At 41.2% G+C, this 23,817-nt stretch overlaps 3 protein-coding genes across 4 annotated transcripts; 1 reads left to right on the plus strand and 2 right to left on the minus strand.

Annotated features, from left to right (window-relative positions):
• The first annotated feature begins 3,055 nt into the window (after positions 1-3,055).
• On the plus strand, positions 3,056-4,092 carry LOC121784487 (transcription factor bHLH117). The gene has a single exon (XM_042182624.1). It carries the CDS (start codon positions 3,117-3,119, stop codon positions 3,882-3,884), a length of 768 nt encoding a protein of 255 aa, XP_042038558.1. The 5' UTR covers positions 3,056-3,116; the 3' UTR covers positions 3,885-4,092.
• Positions 4,093-12,105: 8,013 nt separating this feature from the next.
• LOC121783460 lies at positions 12,106-13,731 on the minus strand. Its single transcript, XM_042181534.1, has 2 exons — positions 13,005-13,731; positions 12,106-12,397 (listed from the first exon to the last, which is right to left on the minus strand). Exons 1-2 carry the CDS (start codon positions 13,323-13,325, stop codon positions 12,329-12,331), a joined length of 390 nt encoding a protein of 129 aa, XP_042037468.1. The 5' UTR covers positions 13,326-13,731; the 3' UTR covers positions 12,106-12,328.
• Positions 13,732-14,652: 921 nt separating this feature from the next.
• LOC121783286 (formin-like protein 3) lies at positions 14,653-19,471 on the minus strand. 2 transcript variants are annotated; one of them, XM_042181312.1, is made up of 7 exons: positions 18,865-19,471; positions 17,662-18,322; positions 16,968-17,583; positions 16,694-16,890; positions 16,362-16,597; positions 15,185-16,070; positions 14,653-14,883 (listed from the first exon to the last, which is right to left on the minus strand). In XM_042181312.1, the coding sequence occupies exons 1-6, from the start codon at positions 18,970-18,972 to the stop codon at positions 15,198-15,200; spliced, it is 2,691 nt and encodes an 896-aa protein (XP_042037246.1). In that variant the 5' UTR covers positions 18,973-19,471; the 3' UTR covers positions 14,653-14,883; positions 15,185-15,197. The 2 variants fall into 2 exon arrangements, with proteins under 2 accessions (XP_042037246.1, XP_042037245.1); XM_042181311.1 differs by having other exon boundaries at positions 14,653-14,916.
• Positions 19,472-23,817: the final 4,346 nt, after the last annotated feature.

Below are 23,817 nucleotides of genomic sequence, written 5' to 3' on the forward strand. Positions count from 1 at the left end.
TTTGTATTTGTAAGCTGTAGAAAACAGATCAAGCAATACAATCTTGCCCTCCCTTTTTCCCGTGGACGTAGATTTACTTCAGTAAATCGAACCACGTAAATTCTTTGTGTCTGTATTTTCATTCTCTACCAGCATTTGCTAACATCAAAAATTCGCGGATCCATCAAAGAACTTGGACAGTTGATATTATTAAGATATAGGGTTCTACGGTCATAGTTTTATTCTTTGTGAAGTGTAAACAACGTTGTTTTGTGAGTTACTTGAGTTTTAAAATTTCCCTCAGATTTCGTCGAAATTTCAAATCATTGAAAATTCACAGCATTGAATAATTTCATAATTTTTGCAACCATATTTTAAATTCATAAAAATATAAAAATTAACAGAATTTTTAATTTTAGGAACCAATAGACTACTATCATAATTTTAAGACACAAAAGCACATTTAAAAGAAAATGAAAATTCACCAATATCATACTCCCTCTGTTCCACAAGAATATGCACTCTTTTCTTTTTAGTCCGTCCCACAAAAATATGCACTTTCTAATTTTGGAACTCTTTTCTCTCTAATGATGTGAGACTCATTTTCTACTAACAATACTTTAATTACTTTTTCTACCCACCTCTCTCTTACTTTACAAATTATGCATTAAAACCCGTGCCGAATCCAAAGTGCATATTCTTTAGGAACGGAGGGAGTAATAAGTTTTTCTCCAAATTCGCCGTATGCTTATGCATAGATAATTAAATGGACCTTGACTCTAAAACCTCATTCACAAAAGAGTGGATTAAAAGTCCTTTGCTCCATTTTCTTGGGGCAAACCAATTAAGAATTCTCAGATGTGTTAGCACTGCATCTTTGATGCAGTCATCGATTCTCCCGAGAGTTCACAATTGCCGCGAGCAAACATATTAATGACGGGGAAATTTGTTATGCTACTAATAGAATAGTTACGGGACATAAAACAAAAAAACACGCTGATAGACCGGTAACATACTATGTGAAATGATTCCATCATTCACGATAAATACCATTTGAAAGATTAAATGAATTGATTAAACCCATGATCTACTAAGGGCATCCACAATGGGACGCCCGATGCGTGCCAGCGTCTGCGGGCGCCATCGTCCGCTCCATTGTGGGTGCCCGCCATCGTCCGCGCCCTACGCCCACGCCAGATGCATCGTCCGCGCTTCAACGCGGACGATGGCCTATCGTCCTCGCCATTGTGGGCGCGACAGACGATGGGCGCGCCATTGCGGGATGGGCGGACGATGCCACGCGTTTTTTAATTTGTGTATAAATACCCCTACCCCACCTTCATTTGTAACGTTTCATTTTCACGATCTCACTCTCGAAACTCACATTTTTATTATTTCGATGAAATGGATGCAGGTTCCAACAGTCCGATGTTTGGGGAGGCGCGTTGGTCGGGTATAGAACCCGACGGCTGTTCGACGCCAACACACAGTACGATCCCGAATTCAGCACGGAATCGTACGGTTTGTCTGACATGGAGCCGTCACCAAACCGACCCGTCGCCCCCTCCCGACGCGCCGCCGCCGAGGCCACCGCCGACGACACCCCATCCGCCGCCGCCGATGCCACCCCATCCGCTTCCGCCCCCGCAAAAAAAAAGCGGAACCGGCAGCGCGTGCAGAAGTTGCCACCTCTGGTAGTATGTGAAGAGTACGCCCCCGGCCATACAAACTACCAGCCGGATGAAACCCTCGTATTGGCGTGGTGTTGGGTGGATATATCGGAGGACCCGATATTCGCGAATAACCAGAGGCAACAGGCGTACTGGGAGCGCATCGCCGAGCGCTACTATGCGGCGAAGCCGCCGAGCGCGTACAAGCACCAACGGGAGCAGCTCCACAAGCACTGGGACCAGGTGAAGAAACAAATCAACCTGTTCTCGTCGGAGTACGAGAAGTGCGCGAGGGAGCAGGGGAGCGGCGAGAGCTTGAGCGACGTGCGCGCTGAAGCACTGTTGTCGTACCAGTCCCTGTACGACGACTTCAAGCACGAGGCAATCTGGGCGCTCTTGAGGGACAAGCAGAAGTTCCAAGGTGGGATTCTGCACATCGGGGCGACAAAGAGGATGAAGACCACCGAAGCTGGTGGTTACACGAGCAGCGAAAGCGGAACTCGTCCAGTGGACCTCAACCGGACGTACATGGAGGACGATAGTACCGGCACACCGATGTCCTCCCTGCGTCCCATAGGCGTCAAGGCTGCGAAGGCCAAGGGGAAGGCGGCGACGACATCATCCTCGACCACCGCCGCGCCATCGCCGATCCTGTACCCGGCCCCGAGCGCGAAGGCCGCCGCGTATGAGTCGTTGGTAGCAGCCTCGATAGCGAAGACGTTGTTGCAGACGCACAAGGCCCTCAAGAAGTGTACGGACCCCGCCGAAGCCGAAATTCTCCGGGGGTTGATCGATGAGTTGCGCCGGAAGTTGGGAATTGCGTAGATTAGCCAACTTGAATCGTGTAACTTTTGTGTATTTATTAATGCAATATTCGCTGGTTTTTGGTTACTCGTTATGTTTTTAAATTAGTTTGCATTATATATTTAAAAACATTTAAATTAATTACCAAAATAATATTAAAATATATAGTGCGCGCCTTAGAAAGCCCCATTGCAGGTGGGACGGTAGCAGGATAAAACTAATGACGCGGCGCGCCATAGGGCGGCGCCCGTTATGGATGCGCTAAAGACATACATTTATTTCAGGTGCATACAAATGTAAAACCACCAGTCACATGTACCTGAATATATTGTCAGATTATAATATCCCACATCCCTATTTTACCCACTGTTACTGTTGTAAAACCGCATAATTTCATGTCGAACATTAGTAGACAATCTCGTCAGAACCTCTCTACCGTCCGATCACACAATCAAATCCCATCGCACTGCCACCGTTTCAAAACGACGCCGTTGCAATCAAAACTTGCATCAAAAGCAATCGTACTCTTGCAGAATACCACCACCCTCCGCCCTCTCTTCTTCCGCCACGTACTCTCTCTCTATATTATATAAACTCTCTGCTGCATCCAAATGTGAACATTTCCTGCTTTTTCTGATTTTCAATTTCATTCGCATTGCATTTATGGAGAGCCAACTTCCGTTTCAGCAGCCATTTCCGATCAGCCACGAAGCCTCCGCCGCCACCTCCACAGACGACGCTTACTTCACCGGAATCTACGCTGGACTCAGTTTCCGCTCACTTCTCACAGGCGGTTCCTTCGAACCAGCAGCGGAAGCTAGAGATCCACTCAAAACATCGAAATCAGAGCCGTTCTTCCCCACCGGCGACGGCGCCGCTCCTCTCTACAATTTCGTCTCCGAAACGGCGCCGTTTCCTCTCCACCACCAGCTGCCAGGCCTCCTCTCCTACGAGCTGCCACAAAACGCCGTTGAAATCAATTCCCCGGCGCCAAACCCTAGATCCGAGGCGGATCCGAAGGAAAAGCGGCCGCGGCGGAGGTCGGGCAAGCTGAGCGACAAGACGCAGTGCCTGCGGAAGCTGCTCCCCGGCGACGAGAAAATGGACATTGCGACGGTGCTGGAAGAGGCGTACAAGTACATCGTCTTCCTCAAGTCGCAGGTGCGCGCTCTCCAGTCGATGCCGTGCCAGAGCGGCACCGGCGCCGCGACGAACGCCGCCGGCGGAGATTTGTACGAGCTGAACAGGCAGCAGTTGCTGCAGGTGGCGACGAACTCTCCGGCCGTGCAGGCAAAGCTGTGCGCCGAAGGCTGCTGCGTTTACGCGGCGGAGCAGCTGCATTTGGTGGAGAAGATCGCTGACCGGAAGGCGATGATTGATCAGCAGATGATGTACGGATCCCTCTCTAACCCTAACGTCTTTCATGCTTGAGGAAATGGGGGCATCGCAGAGGAGGATATTTTGGGGATTTTGCTGAGATTTCATTTCTGTTTTACTGTTTTGGAGTTTTACAGTAGAAATTTTGGGATAGAAATTATCGTAAACATAAGAATGTTCAGATCGAATTTGGATCATTATAGTAGTTTAGATTCTTTCGAAAAACTCAAGTAACGATCTAAACTTTGATTGATGACACTTGACAGTATTCGGATTGGCTCTTATTACACAAGTTCTATATTTTTATTTGTATTATTTCACAATATGTGACACACAAAATGATGCTCATGCTCGCAAAACTCTCTCAGTCTCATAGAAATAGGCTAATTTTGTAAAGTAGGAGAGAAAGAGAAAAAATGGTTGAGGGAACGGTGAGACCTATAAATAATAGAGTGAACTACAAAAATGGTCCATTGACTATGAGTTTATCTCGCCCATAGTCCCTGGGCTTTAAAAATATCGCCAGACATCCCTGGACTAAGGGTTTATCTCGAAAATGGTCTATTTTCACTGTTTTTCGGTCGAAAATACCCTTTTGGGGGTTTGGGCAATTTGACCTTTTTACACTTTTAACATTTTAAATCTGATATTATTTCAAAATTATCATCCTTCTTTCCTTTTGTCATCCTTCACTTTGTTTCTTTATTTCAATATTAGATTTAATTTTATAAAATTAAATTTTAAATTTCGATTTTTAAATATCAATAAATGTTTTTAATTAAAACTATTAATTCATGGACACTATAAATATTGATTAAAACTATTAATTTTTGTTATCTAATATAATATTCAGCTGAATTGAAGAAGTACAAAAAAAATAATATTAATCGTGATGGAAAAAAAGAGCTATTCTATTTAGCCTCCGTTCGGTTGTTATAATTGCTTGTGATTGAATATTTTCATGTTGACTAAAAATTTGATCCTACTAAAAATTTTATATAGGAGTATTTTTGTTGAAATTTTCTAGTAAATTTTGATTGTTTTCAAATTAATAAACAAAAATTATATTAGTCTTACATTAGATGCATATTTATTTCAAAATAAATCGTGTTATATGATCTATTTATGATTAAAGCTATTAAATATTGATTAAAACTAAGGCGTTGTCATACCTTATTGATTAAATATTAGACACTATCAAAGATTGATTATGACTATTAATATTTGTTATTTAATAATTTTTATAATTAAAATTTTTTATTGATATTTAAAAATTGAAATTTAAAATTTAATTTTATAAAATTAAATCTAATATTGAAATAAAGAAACAAAGTGAAGGATGACAAAAGGGAAGAATGATAATTTTGAAATAATATCAGATTTAGTACATAACTGAAATAATATCAGATTTAAAATGTTAAAAGTGTAAAAAGACCAAACCCCCAAAACCCCCCAAAAGTGTATTTTCGACCGAAAACTGTGAAAAATGACCATTTTCGAGATAAACCCTTAGTCTAGGGATGTCTGGCGATATTTTTAAAGTTCAGGGATTATGAGCGAGATAAACCCATATTCCAGTGACCATTTTTATAGTTCACTCTAAATAATAAAGTAAAAAATAATGAGAAAAATATTTTCATAAATAGATATGGACTATTTCTATAAGAAATTGGGAGTACTATACAATTAACATATGCGGTATATGCAGTTTGTGCACGATTTTGAAAAATAAATGCAAATAATGTTTATTATCTGATCAACAGTTAAATAATGGAGTATAGCGATTGAAGAATAATTAATTAGTACCTTTTGCATGCATTACATTATTTTCAAATTATTGAGTTTGCAAAAGATTTAATCAGCGCCTATTAATTATGTGCAAATATTGTTTGATCTACTTGACGATCATTAAGAGCATCCACAACCGTGCTCTTGCCAGCGGCACGGTTGTGGGCCCAGGCGGTACTATTCATGCCTGCTCTCTGGCAAGAGCACAACACCCACAACTGTGCTCTTCCGCAAGGACGAGCACAATTAATATAAAATTCAATTACACAAAAACATTTCCATAATATTAAAATTCATTTAAAACCCACAATAAATATTACAAATGACAAATAAAATTAAACATTGCATAATTAAAATCCTAAAAATTAAAAATTACATAATTAAAATCCTAAAAATTAAAAATTACATAATTAAAATCCTAAAAATTAAAAATGACACTACTCGTTGCCGAATTTCGCCCACATGTGGTTGATTAGGTCTTCTTGTAGTTGATTGTGGATTCGAGTATCGCGCATTGTGAAAAAAAAAATCAAAAAAAATCAAAAAAATTCAGAAAAAACGGGAAAAAAACGGCCATATTTTTGGGATTTGGAAAATATTTTTTTTTTATTTTTTAGCATTATTTATAATTAAATACCGATTTTTAAAAATAAAAATAAAAAAAAGTTTAAACACAACGGCTATGCCGTTGACGAATGGGAGCGCGCCACGTGTGCGTCCGCTGGCACGGACGTGCTCGATACATCGAGCAGCGCCGTGCCAGCGGCGCTGCTGCAGCTGCGGCGGTCCTGCGCCTTGCCAACGGCGCGGACGGCGGTGGCGTCTTTCGCCACCGCTGCGGATGCTCTAAGATTGAAATCAAATATCTGTAGTTGAATTCATGTGCTGATTTACAATCTTACAATAAACCTAATATATAAAATTTTATCAGTCAGTCAAAAGTATCATTTTATCAACTCAGAGTATCATTCTATCCGGCTAAACTATCATTTTATCAGTTTTATGTCATTTTGTCACGTTAAAGTATCATTTTATCAGCTTATATGCAATTTCTTCAGCTAAACTATCATTTTTGTAAGGTTACTGTCATTTTATCCGCTTAGATTATCATTTTATCAGGTAAAAGTATCATTTTATTAAACAAAAATATCATTTTATACACCAAAAATACCTATCATTCTACCCGGCAAAACTATCATTCTATCGGCTGAAAGTATCATTCTATCCGGCAAAACTATCATTTTATGCAGTAAACCTAACATTTATAAGCTAAAAGTATCATTTTATCAACTCAGAGTATCATTCTATCCGGAAAAACTATCATTTTTATAAGGTTTCTGTAATTTTATCCGCTTAGATTATCATTTTATCAGGTAAAAGTATCATTTTATTAAACAAAAATGTCATTGTATACACCAAAAATACCTATCATTCTATCGGCTGAAAGTATCATTCTACCCGGCAAAACTATCATTCTATCGGCTGAAAGTATCATTCTATCTGGCAAAACTATCATTTTATGCAGTAAACCTAACATTTATAAGCTAAAAGTATAATTTTATCAACTCAGAGTATCATTCTATCCGGCAAAACTATCATTCTAAGCAATAAACCTATCATTTTATCAGTCGGTCAAAAGTATCATTTTATCAACTCAGAGTATCATTCTATCCGGCAAAACTATCATTCTATGCAATAAACCTATCATTTTATCATTTTATCAGTCGGTCAAAAGTATCATTTTATCAACTCAGAGTATCATTCTATCCGGTAAAACTATCATTCTATGCAATAAACCTATCATTTTATCATTTTATCAGTCAGTCAAAAGTATCATTTTATCAACTCAGAGTATCATTCTATCCGGCAAAACTATCATTCTATGCAATAAACCTATCATTTTATCATTTTATCAGTCAGTTAAAAGTATCATTTTATCAAGTCAGAGTATCATTCTATCTGGCAAAACTATCATTCTATGCAATAAACCTATCATTTTATTATTTTATCATTTTACGTGATATTTGGCGAAATTCAGAAATTAAATGAGGGAAATGACAGTTTTACCCCCGCACTTTTTTTTATGAAGTAAATCTAAGTTTGAATCTCAACCGCATGATTAGAAATATGTGTGGTCCAGATTTGGTTATAGGGTTATTACGATATTTAGGGGTTATCATCTGATCACGACTCTATATATATATATATATATATATATATATATATATATATATACTCCATTCATCTCCTAAAAATAGATTCTTTCATTTTTTGTCCGTAAAATAGAAACTTTCGTTTTCAGGAAATTTCTTTCTTTCTAATGAGATGAGAATCATTTTCCACTAACACATTTCTCATTTTATATCTCTCTTACTTTATCAATTTTGCATTAAACTTGTGTCGTTTCAAATGTTTTTTATTTTGATGGGACGGAGGAAGCAAATATGGAGATGATCACAGTATAACTAATCTTAAACACATAATTAGAGAACACAAATTTAATTTACTATAAAATGACTATAAGAGCGATTTAGAACACTATAACTTAAAATGAAGTATTTACTCTGTGAAATATTTAGTTTACTATAATGATATTTTGGTTTATTCCGTGAACTTTTAAATAAAAAACTGAATAAAAATACTTATTAAACAAGAAAAAGAAGAAAAATAGGATTGACTAAATGCTTGATAACTAAACATATTAATATTACGTCAGATACAAAACTATGCTTATATAAAAAGAATAAAAAAATAGGATTGATTAAATGCATGAAAATATATTAAAATAAAATTGACAACTAAATTAGCAGGTGCGTTGCATTAACAAAATTGTGCGTTTAGACCACAGCACTTTGTGCTGTGTTTTGCTACACAGTAGAGGATCTGATCCCATTACCTCCTTGGTGTGCTGATCTCTCAAAAGGCAAAATGAAGGGTGGAATTAAAAAAAAAAGACTCCATTATCTCTGGCAAAATGAGAAACACTTAAGAGATTTTTAGAGACTTTGGGCACATGAAACAAATTACTAAGATGGACTCCATTATCTTTGGCAAAATGAGAAACACTTAAGAGATTTTTAGAGACTTTGGGCACATGAAGCAAATTAATAAGATGGAAAAATCTAGGAGAATGATAACTAAGATGAGTACTAGAGGCTGGAGTAAGAATAACATCACCAATATGTTCAATGTCAATGCCAAAATCATCACCAAGGTGTAGAGAATTACCTCCATTGTACTCTGATGCATTGTTCAGATTATATAGATCGTTAGAAACATGATGAGTCGCTCCAGAATCTGGGTACCAAGATATAGAGGAGGAAGCATCTGAGTGAGTGTTGGTGTTGAAATCTGAAGGAGATCCATAAGTAGAAGTTCCTCTGATGTGAGCAATATGAGCAGCAGGATGAGAGTTTCCGAATTGCTGCTGAAAGGGTGGCTGATGCTGCTGATGAGACCTTTGAACATTGTGCTGTGAAGCAAAACTTTGTATATGCCAACAACGATCTGCAGGATAAAGTTGACACACCAATCCATTCCCATTTCTGTCTCTTCCACCAGATCTACCACCTCTTCCTCTCCCACCTCCAAAAGACCTATTTGAAGGGTACATGTTACCTCCTGTATTACTCGAGGGAGCTGGAGAAACTTCTCTTCTAAAGGCAGACATTTGAGTGAGATTCAAAGAGGGAATAGAGCCATCAACATTTATATGCGAGGAAGAGGATTTTGAGCCTTCCAATCTAGTTTCAAAACTCATCAACAGAGAAGATACTTCCTACATTATCCACCCATCTACAAGAGCTGAGATTGCCACCATAACAGGATCATATTGAGGTCCTAGACCATTCAGAGCATACAGAATCTGATCATTCTCTGGAATCTTGCATCCAATAGCTGCAAGCAGAGAGTCCTTCTTGATTGAAGCTGCATCTTATACTGTATTGCTTTTGCCTTAGACTGGCTAGCAAAACTGGTCTCCAATGCTTTGCAGATCTGACGGCTTGTGGTTAACCTTACCATGAGTGCAAGAATGTTCTCCGAGAGAGAAGACTGCAACCAAGATGCTAGCAGCTGATCTTGCTTCTTCCATGGTGGGTATTCTGGATTTAACTTCATTTTAGATGTTCCTTCTACGACAATCATTCTTTGTGGAACCACCTGATCTTCAAAGAGAAAGGGCTCTAGATCAAAAGCTCGAATTGTGGACATCAGCTGCTGTCTCCACACCAAATAGCTGCTCTTCGTAAGCTTCACTGCTATCGGATGAGTTTGAGTCAACACTGTGATAGAATGAGAAAAGGGTGAGATAGCATTTTCCTCACCTCCTGAGTTGTCACTTTCAGCCATGCTTTGGATAATAAAACAAAACAGAAAAGATGGAGTATGCAGAACCTAGGATGAACCTAGGCTCTGATACCATGAAATATTTAGAGTAGAAGCGATAAGAGCATTCCCATCCGTGCTCTTGCCAACAAGTACGGATGTGGGACCGGACCCACTTTTATCCCCTGCTCTTAGGCAAGAGCACAACATCCACATCCGTGCTCTTCCGCAAGGATAAGCTCAAGGGTCCCACCATTCAATTATTCAATTTAAATAAAAACATTTCTACAAAATTAAAATGCATTAAAAATATCCGGAATACTATTACAAATTACAAAAAAATTAAAAATTACATAATTAAAATCCTAAAAATTTAAAAGTACATAATTAAAATCCTAAAAATTAAAATTACATAATTAAATTCATAAAATAAAAAAAAACCCACTACTCGTGGCCGAATTTTGCCCAAATGTGTTTGATTAGGTCTTCTTGTAGCTCAATGTGGGCTTGGGTATCGCGCATTGTGTTCCTTGTTTCGATCCTCTCGCCCACCGTCGTATGCACACCTCGACGTGGGGGAGACCTCGCGGTTGAGCTTCCTGCTTCATCCTCGTCGTAAAAGCTAGCAGCCATCGGTCCTTCATCAGATATAATCATGTTGTGCAAGATAATACACGTGTACATGATGTCGGTGATATTTTTCATGTACCACAGCCTAGACGGGGCCTTCACAATGTTGAATTGGGCTTGAAGGAGCCCAAAAGCTCTTTCGGTGTCTTTCAAAGCGGACTATTGACGCTGCGCAAAAAGAACCCGTCTCGGGTCTTGTGGGTTGCTGAGCGTCTTCACGAAAGTCGACCACATTGGGTAGATACCATCGGCGAGATAGTAACCCATGTGGTATGCATTTCCGTTGACGGTGAAGTCGATCGCCGGTGTTACACCATTCAAAACATCATTGAAGAGTGGTGAAGAATAGAGCACGTTCAAGTCATAGTTGGATCCGGCGATACCAAAATATGCATGTCAAATCCATAGGCGGTAGTCGGCGACCGCTTCAAGGATAAGTGTTGGGCCGCCGCCTTTGTGGCCGCTTAAGTGTTGCCCCCTCCAAGCAGTCGGACAATTCTTCCACCTCCAATGCATGCAGTCAATGCTGCCAAGCATACCGGGAAAACCATGGACTGTTTCGTGAAGACGAAGCAACCGTTAGCAATCATCGGTGGTGGGTGCCAGAAGGAATTCCTCACCGAAAGCTGAACGAACGTCGTCGCAAAACTTTTTAAGGAAAAGGATTCCAGTTGACTCACCAACATGCAAATACTCGTCGAAGAGGTCAGCCGTTTGCCCAGTAGCAAGTTGTCGGATGACACACGTACACTTTTGCAACGCCGAGAGACTTTACCGACCGGTTGCGTCTGTACTTGTTTGAAAGTATTCAACACGGGCGGATAATGTGTTGACAATACGCATAAACAAGCGTTTTGACATGCGAAAAGCGGGCCGAAAGTAATCTTCCGAAAACCGCGGTTGGTCGGAAAAATAGTCGGCAACGAGCCTTTCGTTGGCTCCCTCCCGGTCACGATGAATGTAGCAGCGAGTTGATCTAGTTGGTCGAGGAGGAGGGGCGAGGTTATTCGCGGTGACTTAGGCTTCATAGGCGGCACGATATTGTTCATAGTATTCTTGTTCTTCGCGCTCCGCTTCTGCAATGAGATTGGTGAAATTCATTTGAGAGGGTTTGAGCGAGAGAGGAAGATGTAGATAAGTTGTATGAAAAAATATGAATGAGAGATGAATGAGAGATTATTTGATGTGAAAAATGGATGATAAATGTGTATATTTATAGATGATTTTGGGAATAAAAAAATTAAAAAAAAAAACTAAAAATTCCAGTAAACGGTAAAAAAGGCCATATTTTTGGGAATCTAAAAATATTTTTTAAATTTTTGGTATTATTTTCGATTTAAAAAAAATGAATTTCCAACGGAAATGCCGTTAACCAATCAGAACGCGCTACGTCAGCTGCTCGCTGGCACGGGCGTGCTCGATGCATCGAGCAGCGCAGCGGCGAGCCGGTGGTGCCGCGCCGCTGGCACGGACGAACGGACGGGTGTCCACTCACCGCTGCGGATGCTCTAAAGTAAAAGGAACTCATAGCTAAAATGGAATTGCAATGTATTGATAATTCAAAATCTGGAATCATGAAGATGATGGTTTTCAACTGTGCTCTATATATAACTACAAGCACAAATAGATAAGGAAGCCTAACAAACTACAGCTAGTGCAACCAATAGAAATATCTCATGGACCACATGCCACGCGCTCTTCATTCTTTCCTTTGTTCTGTCTGCAAAGTTGTCCAAGGAGTATATCCTTCCAGCTTATGGGAGATGATGCCATGTCTCTTGTTTCAGCAATTCCTTTATTGGACTCATTGCTAATGTATGAATCTGCAATAACATCCTTATTAGCAACACATATGTTAACACAAACAAAATGCTTCAAGAAACAATGATAGATTACCAATCAACATAAGCATGAATTTGAACAAATACTCAAAAACCACATTGCCCTAATCAAAATAAAGCATCACATTCAACTTCAAAAGGTATAAACTATAAATTCAAGCACAAAAACTGTACCTAAGTTAGCGATTTCCAACCATATTATATTACTGATCCGAAGCCAGTTGAACAATGTTCCTTCATCAACATCAAAATCATGCAACTCAGCTTACTCTCCTCCACAAACAACTACTTCCACTTAACAGTCCCAATCAAACTCAACCTCTCCTTCAACAAATCATCCCAGCCACGGGAGCAACGAGGGATGGGATGTTTGCCTTCATGTTACCAAAATACGTATTAATATTCAGATACTTAGCCCAGAAATCAACTCCTTTTTCTTCCCCTTCTCTATCCACAGCCTCTCTCTCATCCACCTTCTTCGCATTCTCACTTTTCTCTTCTTCACTATTTTTATTTTTTTTGAAAATTTTTACGTTACTAAATACTCCTACCATAGAAAAAAGTTACAGTGCAAAAAAAAAAAAACTACCAGATTCCCACTTGGCGGCGGAGCTGGTTGGCGAGTCCCTGGAGGATTTCTCTCTCTTGCGGGTCCTGGCAAACGGAGAGGTGCATAATGGTGAGGAACAACGTCCTTAGCTCCAACGACCGCGAGGATCTGGTTTTCGTTCATCGAAGCTGGGGCTCGTGGATCGGCCGTAGTACAGCCCAACCTACCCCCTCCAGGCGGCGTGGAAACAGATTTCTTCTCTTCAATTCTCGATCTCTGACATCTCCTCGACAAATCCCCATCAATCTCGTTGCGATTGCGCTTCGATGAGGATACCGAGGCTTCGCGGATCGGCTGCATCGTGTAATTGGAAGGGATTCGTTTCGAATCGGCGTCGGATTCCAATTCGTTATCTCTCGAGGCCGATTTCGGATCGAATTTGGGCTCTGGGATTGGGGATTTCAGATTTTCTAGGGTTCGTCAATTTTCAGCTTCGTCGGAGAAGGAGCCAGCCTCCGTTTCGTCGTCAGAAGATTGGGGATCTGAATCGTCTCCTTCTTCTTCGCCAGAGGAATAGGATGTATCATCACTTCCATCGTCAGGCTCCACTTTTTTTTAGCAAAAGACTCTCAGCCCATTTTATCAAATACTCTTCCACGATTTCATACATTAGACCCGAGCTCATTTTGATTAAAATATGAGAAGGAGAGCAAATGAAAGTGGGGATGGTAGTGATAGTGAGAAAGAGAAAATGAGAAAGAAATGTAAATCGCAATAACGAGAATAATTGATGTAGTGTATTATGCATAGAATGATTTATTAAAATTAAATAAAAACAAGAATAAAGATAAAAAGAAATTGAAAATGTGGCGGAAATCACGTGCAATAAGAGTGTCCACGTGGACAACAGCCACGCAACGGCAACTCCACAAAAATTTGTCCATGGCCACAGAAGCACTTCCACATCAACAAAAACTTGTCCAGTCCAGTAGACAGCCACAATTACAAATCACATTATTTTATCAATTTATCAATTTTAGTATATTTTAATTGGACTAAAACAAAATTAATTAAACAAAAATAAATAGAATGGAGTGAAAAAATGAATTGATAATAGATATTTTATAGAAATAAATTCAGAAAAAATTAAAAAAAATTAAAAAATTAACACCGCGGCGGTCTGCAATGGACGGTAAACCGCCCCAACCGCCCCTTCCACGTCGCGTTTGCCCCTTCCCCGCAGCGGCGCCATGTTTCCAGCAGTGGCCACTGTGGACACTCTAAGGTTGGAAAACCCGGCGGACCGCCACGGGTGATTTTCCGGCTGCTGATGAATCGGGTGGCCTGCAATAAGGTCGCGATTTCCGGCGCGTGCGGTAGCTGCTAAATGGGGGTTTGAAATATTTTTGTAATAATGATAAGTGGTGTCCTTTCCATGCACTATTATTTTCTCTAAAATTATTTTCACATCAATTTTAACCTTAATCCGAGCATTAAATTTAATATGGCAATTTGAAAATTTCCTTTCTCTGACTCTTTCGGTCATAATTTAATCCACTCCAACTCAGAGCAAAATAAATTTGTATAGTACTACACAAAATATTTAGTAAGGTCTTGAAAATGATCTAATATCGTTGAATTTTGGAAACCAAATGAGATGAGCAAATCCACAAAGAAACCGAGGACAGAGGCACATAGCCATATTGATTAGGATTGAATATAGACAATAGATAATATCTTAAATACAATCTATAACAAGAAATTCGGATGTCAGAGACACAGGTGTTTTATATCTAGCAACTCTGAAGATCAATTCTTGTTCACATTACTCTTCACATTGGTATGTATGTCTTCTTTCATTGTGGCTGCCCATCATCCTTGGCCTCTGGTGTATCGAGCGAGCCCGTCCGACGACAACCTTGTTTAGAAACGCTAACATCTTTAGTGAGCCCTAAATTAAAAGAGAATAGTAAGACATGGTAGATCTTATTGTCAGGTGTTGCGAAATCAATATTAAAAATACGTGACAATTGGACCTCACCAACTTCTACACGTCCCCCTAGAAATGGTGGGTCCAACTCTTATGTGTCGCAAAATCAATGCGAGACAGTTGAAGGATCCAATTGTCACGTGTCACAAAACCACTAGATTGGTTTAGCATGTGCACACAAAAATTTCCCACGTGTTAGGACAACATTTCCTCCATCGAATTTGCATACCTTAGGGAAAAGATTAGGTATCATCGTCCGAGCTGAATTCATCGTCAATTTGGCGCGCCCTCATCGCCGGAAACAGTCGCGACTGCATTTCATGGGAGGTCTCCGAGGCTGGGGGCGATCCTTGAGACGGTGAAGGCGATAATGATGGCGTGAAGGCATCTTTTCTGTGTGTCTTTGGCAGTTTTATGGAGTTCTTCACGTCAAGGCACGCCTTGTCCACCATTGCGAAAAAGTCGCGGGCGATTCCAAAGAGATTCCCACCCTCCTCCCTGCCTGCAGAACCATGGAAGTAATCCCCGGTGCTCTTCACTACGCCCATCACTCTCTTCTCCTCCTCCATGATCCAGGCAGTGTCGGCCTCACACTGGTTGATAAATTTCGTGAGAGTTTCAAGAAACTTACTTTCTTCATCCAAGCTACTCATCTCGTTCTCAAGAAATTCTTTAGTCTTGAAACGGGACTGGCCAAGTTTTATCACGTACTCACTTATGATATCACGATCAATCGCCGCTGCTTTTTTCACATTCAAGAGGCCGCTGGAGAGGCAGGACAGTTCTTGAAGACCAAGGCTTCGGTAGTAATCTTCCATGTCGTGGGAAGCATCGTCACTAAGATCATCTGTCCTCACACTGGACAAACTCTTGCCCTCCCTCATTCTACGAGCAGCTCTTACTCCTTCTCCACGGATTATTTCATGCACAACAAAATGCAGCAGTGTGGTCTTCCCGTCTGTTCCTTTCACATCAGAGAGTTTCAAGAGCGTGTCGAGCTTGAATGCCTGAGCACCACCGCGGTAGGTACCATCATTCATTCGGTTGCCAGTTTTGAGAACAGCTTCCAGTAGTTTCAGGAAGAGTCTGCTGTTTTTGAGCTCATCACAGGCGGCCTGAAAACAGTAACTTAATGTTTATTCACAAGAAGACATCAAATCCTACTCTTAAAATACACGAAATTAAAGAAGCAAAATAAAGCATGAGTCGAGCAACATGTTCTTTTGAGTTACAGCTCCCACTAAACCCCCGACCAACTGGTTGGTTGGAGAGGAAGTGGATTAGCAACTGCGCTGCGCTTCATTGTCCCAAGGAACATGCTTTAAAAACTAAGCCTAAGTATTCAATCACCCCATAGAATTCTAAAGTGATTTCATATGTGGGAAAACTTTTGTAAGAAGTCAAACCTCTAAAGTTGTGAAAGATTGTTTGACTGCAGTGAAGTCCTCCTGAAACGTGCTTACATACAACAATGATTCCAAACGTTTAAAGGCGAAAGGGATTTCAATCAAGGCCTTGAGGAACCGTTCAGCCGGGCCAATTAGGAAAGGATCTCCAGTATATAACCTAAGCTTTAGTTCTTCGTCGGCTGTTGGTGCCATTTTCAACAGATTTTGGATGAATTCTGGTGGGAGCTCGTTACCTAATTTACGAACACACAGAATTTAGTAGTGTTAAATTTAATATACTGATCAATTTATTTCTTGTAAAATAATTACCAAATCTAGTAAATAGCTACCTTCTTTCATAGCATCACAGACTTCTTCTGATGTCACATTCAATGCTTTTAAAAGAATTGATAAGTTCTGTGCTTTTTTATGATCAATAATCCGAATAAACTGTGGAGTAGAAGATTCGGATGAAGTTGAGTCCTTTCTTCTATGTTTCTTCTGGTCTGAATATCCAAATAGAGATTCCATCATCTCCTCATCAAACCTTCAAGTTTCAGAAAACAGTTACACGATTCACATGAACAAACCAAAGTCGAGATGTGATCCCATGCAAGTACTTACTGAAAAGAGCCGGCTTTGATCTCATGCCAAACCATTGATTGATCCGGGCTTGCCATAACCTTGTCCCAGAAGAATGGCTTTAACTTGGCCTTGGGAGCTACTGAGTCGTCCGAAGCTAGGGAATCGCTTGATGAATTATGTGGATGATGGGGGGCCATCGGTGGAGGTTTTCCTGGTGCATTAGGCGGTGGGCGGCCGCCTCTAGGCGGCGGTGGAGGAGCCGGGGCTCCGAATACCGGTGGAGGAGGAGGTGGTGCCACTGCCTTGGGAGGCGGTGTTGGCGGTGTAGGTGGTGGTGCTTTTTCTTGTGGTTCTTTAGCTCCTCCCACTGCCCCTACTGCTGCTTCTGCCTCGCCTCCCGCTGCAGCTGCTGTTCCTGCTGTGGGTGCTCCCATTATCCCATTGGAACCACCACCACCACCAGCTGCAGATGTTGATGCTCTTCCCGGAGGAAGTGGTAATGGGATTTTCACATACGCCTCCCCATCTTCTTCTATCTCGGGAGATACACCTTGAGAAGCAACAGTATAAGCGCCAACTGAACTGCCAACAGTCGAAGTCGCCTTGAAATTGAAGCTACTTGGTGCACCCATCGGGCGATTGTTATCCGTCACACCTGGAAAGTTACATCACAGCTATGAACAACGAAACTCATTTCCATAAAAAAACAACCATGACCACAACACTGTCATACCTGGAGAATCAGTACCGTTGAAGTTGAGAAGAGGCTTGTCATCTCTGGGCGCATCTTTCGGTTCATCATCACTCCTATCTTTATTTACGCAAAGAAACAAAACTAGTGTTGCAAGAGCAATTCCTGCCATTGAACTTGCAATCACACCACCTACAAGATACATTCTGTTGTTGCTAGGAATGTCTTGTGAAACCATAGGTGTATATTTTTTCATTGCCACGGAAGGATAGTCGATCTCTGATGGTGAAGGGTAGTCAAGATCAAATGGTGAAGGATTGTTGGGATCTGATTCTTCTGAAGTAGGTGAAGATGCAGTTTGTAAGACTTGGCGCATGCCACTTTTATGTCTCAGGTACCTTCTTGGAATACCAGCCCAACCAGGAAACAAATTTTGGCATTCATCAAGTAAAATCCTTTGCTCGTCATTCAAGACTTGCAACGGGAACTTTCTATCTCGCAAGCATTTCAAAATTTCTATCCTCTCCTTTGGAAGCAGATCGGCTATAGCCTTCTGAATGTTCCTTTTCTGTGACAAACTCGAACCAAATCCCACACCACCGTAAGCTGTAGAAGCTGAATGAGATAGACCCGAATCTAACTTCTTAGCAGCTTCAGTACTATATCTCAACTTTTTACTACAATAATCCCAAACTTGCTCGGCCTGTCAGAAAATACCAGCAAAGCACCCGTCACGCACTATCCACTTAATTTCATCTACATCGAAGTTGACAAAAACATTTCACAATGATACATTTCATCGCTCGAGCTCCCTTTCTTAAAATTTACTACTACTAAATTCTGTTTTGTTTATACTCACTTGAATTTCGAGATAACCATCACAGATAATTTCAAGTTAATTCCATCTACTACTTGAACATGAGACACATTGTAGTTTGTGTTTCTTGATAATCGTATCGATCAAAGCATGTCTTTCAACCAACAAAGCATACACAATTGCTCAAAATATGCATAACCTGTTCTGCAAATTCTCCAATTACAAGTTCATGTTCTGTAAATCAAATTCCCTCAACTCAGGTAAGTAAAAAATTAGAAAATGACATGCATACACACACACAAAATATAAAGAAGCATTTTCCCCAAGTATAATTATTACATAAGAACATATACAATGAATAAATGCAGAAGCAAACAAACATGAAAAATCACCAAAAAAATAAAAAAAAATTGGGATGGATTTTGAACCTGAAGTTGATCCCAAGAGTTTTCCCCTAATTCCGCCTTTCCATCCGAATCAATCGCTGCAAAAACACAGATAAAAACAATAAAAATGGCCACAAATCTGGCGCCCATCGCTTTCTCAAACAATCAAAAATCCATTTCCCTCAGAGCTGCCGTCCTCATTCAAACAACGACGACACGCATAGCCCCAGCTATGCATGCGTAATTTTGAGCCTTAACTGGGGGAAAAAAACTCCGATAAAAATAAACAATGCTTTGATTTGAGATACATTATTGATTTGTTTATTGCGGGGGTTCAATTCAACGGCACAAAATTCCCAACGCCCAAAATATGGCTGAATATACCTCTTCAGGATTTTTTCCCCAAAGTGAAGAAATTGGAGGCGGAGGCGTGAAGAGGAAAGGGATAGGGTTCTTAGATGGCGATTTTGGGGGAAAAAGAAGCGATTTGGGTTAGAAATCGAATTTCTGTTGGGAGTTTTGTTCGTTGAAATGCTGCATGTAGTTCGGAGGTGAGATGAGAGCAAGTTAAGTTATGATCAAACTAAGAGACCTGCCAACTTTACTACGACCAAACCAAACTATTCAAATAAAAAAATTTGAGATACAGAGTCATTCTTTTACAATCCATATTGTTTTCATGTTCAGATCTAAACATTATTCGAATAATTATAATTAAATAAAATGTGGTATACCTAAAATTGGTCGGATGATAATCTGAATCACAAATCATATTTAAATTAATGCTAGAATTGAAGATTGGGATGGTATTCTATAATTTTGTATATTTGGGCCGAATAATTCATTAAATTGAAGAATTGGGTTGTAAATTTGTAACATGGTAACATTCCAATTTATTTAGTTCTACAATTTGAACAGGACTGACCCAAAATTTAATGGGCTACTCTATCAATTAACTTATGTAAATATTGCCTATTGTCCTATTATATTTGATAAATGATTCATTGATAATAAAAGTGTGTACTTTAGGTATCCAAATTGAAAAAAAAGAACACATTAAAGATGTCTGAATTACAATTTTGCCCATGAGCTCATTAAGAGTATGAAAGTCATTTTGTGATACTATTTGAGGGACAAATAAAATTGTTTAATTTAATATAATACAACGTTGTTTCACTGTTTAACTTTTAAAACATGAGTTGTATTGGTTGACGTTCGATAATGTTATATAAGTACGTTATCAAGTTATGTTAGTGTTGAAATCTCGATTGGTTACAAAATCAGAATAAATCAATAGTTTGATGGCAAAATTAGAACTAATGGATCACTTGATAATTTATAGATTGATGTTGAATTTGGTATGCAGAACTAAATTTTCCAGAAACTTATACCCAAATATCATTGAGTTAGATCCTTAAAAATCATTATATACTTCTACATCCTTCTTTGAAAAGTTTGAATATTTGATTCGACACAAATTTCAATATATAATTGGTAAAGTAAGATAGATATAAAGAAAAGTAAATAAAGTATTGTTCGTGGAGATGGAGTCTCACTTCATTAGAGAGAAAAAAAATTTAAAATTAAAAAGTTCATATTTTTCAGTGACAGACTAAAAAAATAAATAGTTCATATGATGGGGTACGAACTAAACCCTAATGGCAAGCCCAATAACAGTGACGGCCCATCAGCCCAGAGCCCAAGAAAGAGTATCTGTTCGGCACCAAAGAGTTCGGCACGACCAAAGAGTTCGGACTCAGCCTACAGCTCGGTAAAAGCCGACCAGTCAAGCTCTCCTCTCAGATCGGCAAGAGCTGATCGGTAAAGTCCAGCAGTTCGGTCTCAGCATTCGACCGAACTAGGAGTTAGTGGACTCATGAAAGGCCTCCACGACCTCCACTATACCCACGATCTATTTAGTGGTACGAAGCAGTTATTGAGCAGTTATTGCTCACCCACGATCTTGTTAGTGGGGCTGCAAACCACGATCCTAGTTCAATGTACAAATAGAACTTAGATCAGGTAGAAGGTTAAGCTCTCTAGAGATAAAATAGCATATAGCAAGTCTGTGTTGTAAGCTGTAATCCCAGATCAAGCAATACAATCTTGCCCTCCCTTCTTCCCGTGGACGTAGATTTACTTCAGTAAATCGAACCACGTAAATTCATTGTGTCGTAGTCTTTATTCTCTACCAGCATTTACAAACATCAGAAATTCGCGGATCCATCACTGGCGCCGTCTGTGGGAAGCAGAGAACAAAATTTGTGATAAAGCGAATTTTTGATCCATTTTTTCCACCCAAAAAATGCATACCAGATCGCAGAGTACCCGTATTCCTGCCCGTGAGAACCAGGAGGAAGCCAATCCATCCCATAGGTCTGGAAAACAGCCTAGGGATAAATCCACCACCAGTTCTCATGGCGAAGGAACAAGCCGCTCCAAAAATCGTCCCACTGAGTCTTCCCAGCAGCCCGATTTGAATGAGGCTGTCAAGCAGTTTTTGGCGGCGAAGCAGGAGGAATTCTTAACCTTCCTGCAAAAAAGCCAAAAGCAGCCGGAGACGAAAACGGCGGATTCTCCTTCTCCCTCCGCACAAGAAAGTCACTACCGCAGTAGTGTCGCATCTCCCAGGAGAAAGAATCCCCGTCCCCAACATGTTCCAGTTCCTCCTCGGTACCGGAATCACAGGAGAACTCAATCTCCTCCATACCGACGAGATATCGGATTCGCCGTGTACGGAGCACTGAAGACTCCGTTCTCGGACGACATCACCCGAACTCCCCTACCACAGAACTACCGAACTCCGTCGATGACTTACGACGGGCTCGTGGACCCTCACGATTTCTTGGGGCGCTATCAATATAACATGGCGAACCAGGGTCTCAACGAGGTCCACATGTGCAAGCTGTTTCCCGAGCTGCTCATCGGGAACGCAAGAAGGTGGTTCGATAGCCTCCCCCAAGGCAGCATTAGATCTTACCGAGATCTAATGGATGCATTCCATAGGAGGTTCTTTCAGAAAGCGGAAGTCCGAATCACTTCGGCTCAGCTGCTTTCCATTCGTCAAGGTCGCGACGAAAAAATCGGCGACTTTATGACAAGATTCCACAAGGAATGCCTGCAAGTAGACGATCTCAACGATCTGCTTGTCATCTCGGCATTCCAAAATGGAATCCTGCCCGGAGCTCTCTACAGGAAGCTCGTTGAGTACGGTCCGCAGACAGCTCAGGAAATGTGGGACATTGCGGACCAGTACTCCCGGGCCGATGAGGCAGACCGTCGCAAACGGTCGTTAGACAGCTCATCGTCCCGAGGAGACAGAAGGAAGCCCGATCATAGCGATCAGGGGCATCCTCGCCGGACTCCATTTGAAAGAATTCAAAGGGCTCCGGTGCAAGACAGATTGGGACCCCGTCTCAATCCCGAGAAGCCGCCCGCTCAGTTCGTACCGCTGAACAAGCCGAGAGCGGAAATTTTCGAACTGCACTCTGACCTGTTCGAAAAGCCAAAGCGGATGACGAAATCAGCCGCGCGCCGACCCCAGGATAACTACTGCTCCTACCATCAAGACCACGGTCACGATACCGAGGAGTGCAGAAACTTGGCTGCAGGTATCGATGTTCTTGTGAAGGCAGGGACATTGAAAAAATACCAAAGCAAGCAGTCAAAGAAGAATAAGAAGCAGAGAGGTGCGAACTGCGCTCCTCAGGATCCGAAAAGGCAGCCGGATCCCGAAGACGATGACGAGCCGCAATATGATGGAGTAATCCAGACTATTGACGCTCTCCCTGCCGGGAAGACCAAGTCGTCCCTGAAGTCAGAGCGCAGAGGCTCCAATCGAGAGGAGCCAACGCATAAAAGGCTGAAGCAGGACGAAGTGATTACGTTCTCGGATGCTGATCCCGTCCCGGCCATCTCTCCTCACCAAGACGCCATTGTCATCCAAGCCGGAGTGGCAAACAAACTGATCCACAGGGTGTTTGTGGATACAGGAGCGTCAGTCAGCATTCTTTTTAAAGAGTGCTTCGACAAACTAGAAGTGGACCCAGCTCGGCTCAGTCCGGCTCCGCTTCCCCTGAAGAGCTTCGCCCAGGAGGACACCCGCCCTGAAGGTATTATCAGCCTTCCGATCACGGTGGGGAAAGCGCCTACTAGCTCCAGTACGATGATTGAGTTTTTCGTGGTGAAAGCTCGGTCCCCGTACAACATCATCCTGGGAAGAGACTGGCTCAACACAGTTCGGGCCGTTTGCTCCACTTATCACCTCACCATCAAGATCCCTACTAAAGGAGGGATAGCGGTCATCCGAGGTGACCAAAAGAGAGCAAAGGAATGTCTGCAAATTGCGCTTAGAAGTGCCGAGCAGTCAGATCGGCACCACCAAGCATAGCAATCACAGCAGCCGGAGTCAGAGGCGATGACCGAAGTCATACCGGAGCCGAACTCGATGACAGTTCAGCTGTACGAAGACGATCCATCCAGAACGGTTAAGATCGGCTTCGCGGGAACGCCCCTACTTCGGGAAAAAACCATCCAGCTCCTCAAGGAGTATAAAGACGTCTTTGCATGGTCTCCGTTGGACATGACCGGAGTGCCCCCCGAGGTAATCACTCATCGGTTAAATATTGATCCTTCAGTCCGGCCGATAAAACAGAAGCAAAGACTCTTTGCGGCAGAACGAAGTCAAGTCATCCATGACGAAGTCCGTCAATTATTGAAGGCGGATGTGTTATTCGAAGTGAAGTATCCTTCGTGGGTGGCCAATCCTGTCATGATCAAGAAAAAGGAAGGAGGATGGCGGATGTGCATAGATTTCACCGATCTAAATAAGCACTGTCCCAAAGATTGCTATCCCCTTCCGAACATAGATAAAAAAGTAGAAGCTTTGATAGGCTTTGAAATTTTTTGTTTTCTTGATCTGTACAAAGGATACCATCAAGTTTTAATGGATGAGATTGACGCTTCAAAAACGGCCTTCATTACTGATTTCGGCAT

Source organism: Salvia splendens, chromosome 21 (genome assembly GCF_004379255.2).
Source record: "Salvia splendens isolate huo1 chromosome 21, SspV2, whole genome shotgun sequence".
Lineage (NCBI taxonomy): Eukaryota > Viridiplantae > Streptophyta > Magnoliopsida > Lamiales > Lamiaceae > Salvia > Salvia splendens.

Coding starts and splice junctions, on each gene's coding strand:
- LOC121784487 (XM_042182624.1), top strand. CDS start 3,117: ATGGAGAGCCAACTTCCGTTTCAGCAGCCATTTCCGATCAGCCACGAA.
- LOC121783460 (XM_042181534.1), bottom strand. CDS start 13,325: ATGCAGCCGATCCGCGAAGCCTCGGTATCCTCATCGAAGCGCAATCGC. Junction 12,398..13,004: donor CGCCGCCAAGTGGGAATCTG/GTAGTTTTTTTT, acceptor ATGTTATTGCAG/ATTCATACATTAGCAATGAG.
- LOC121783286 (XM_042181312.1), bottom strand. CDS start 18,972: ATGGGCGCCAGATTTGTGGCCATTTTTATTGTTTTTATCTGTGTTTTT. Junction 18,323..18,864: donor ACTCTTGGGATCAACTTCAG/GTTCAAAATCCA, acceptor ATTTTCTGACAG/GCCGAGCAAGTTTGGGATTA. Junction 16,891..16,967: donor ATCAAAGCCGGCTCTTTTCA/GTAAGTACTTGC, acceptor TGAAACTTGAAG/GTTTGATGAGGAGATGATGG.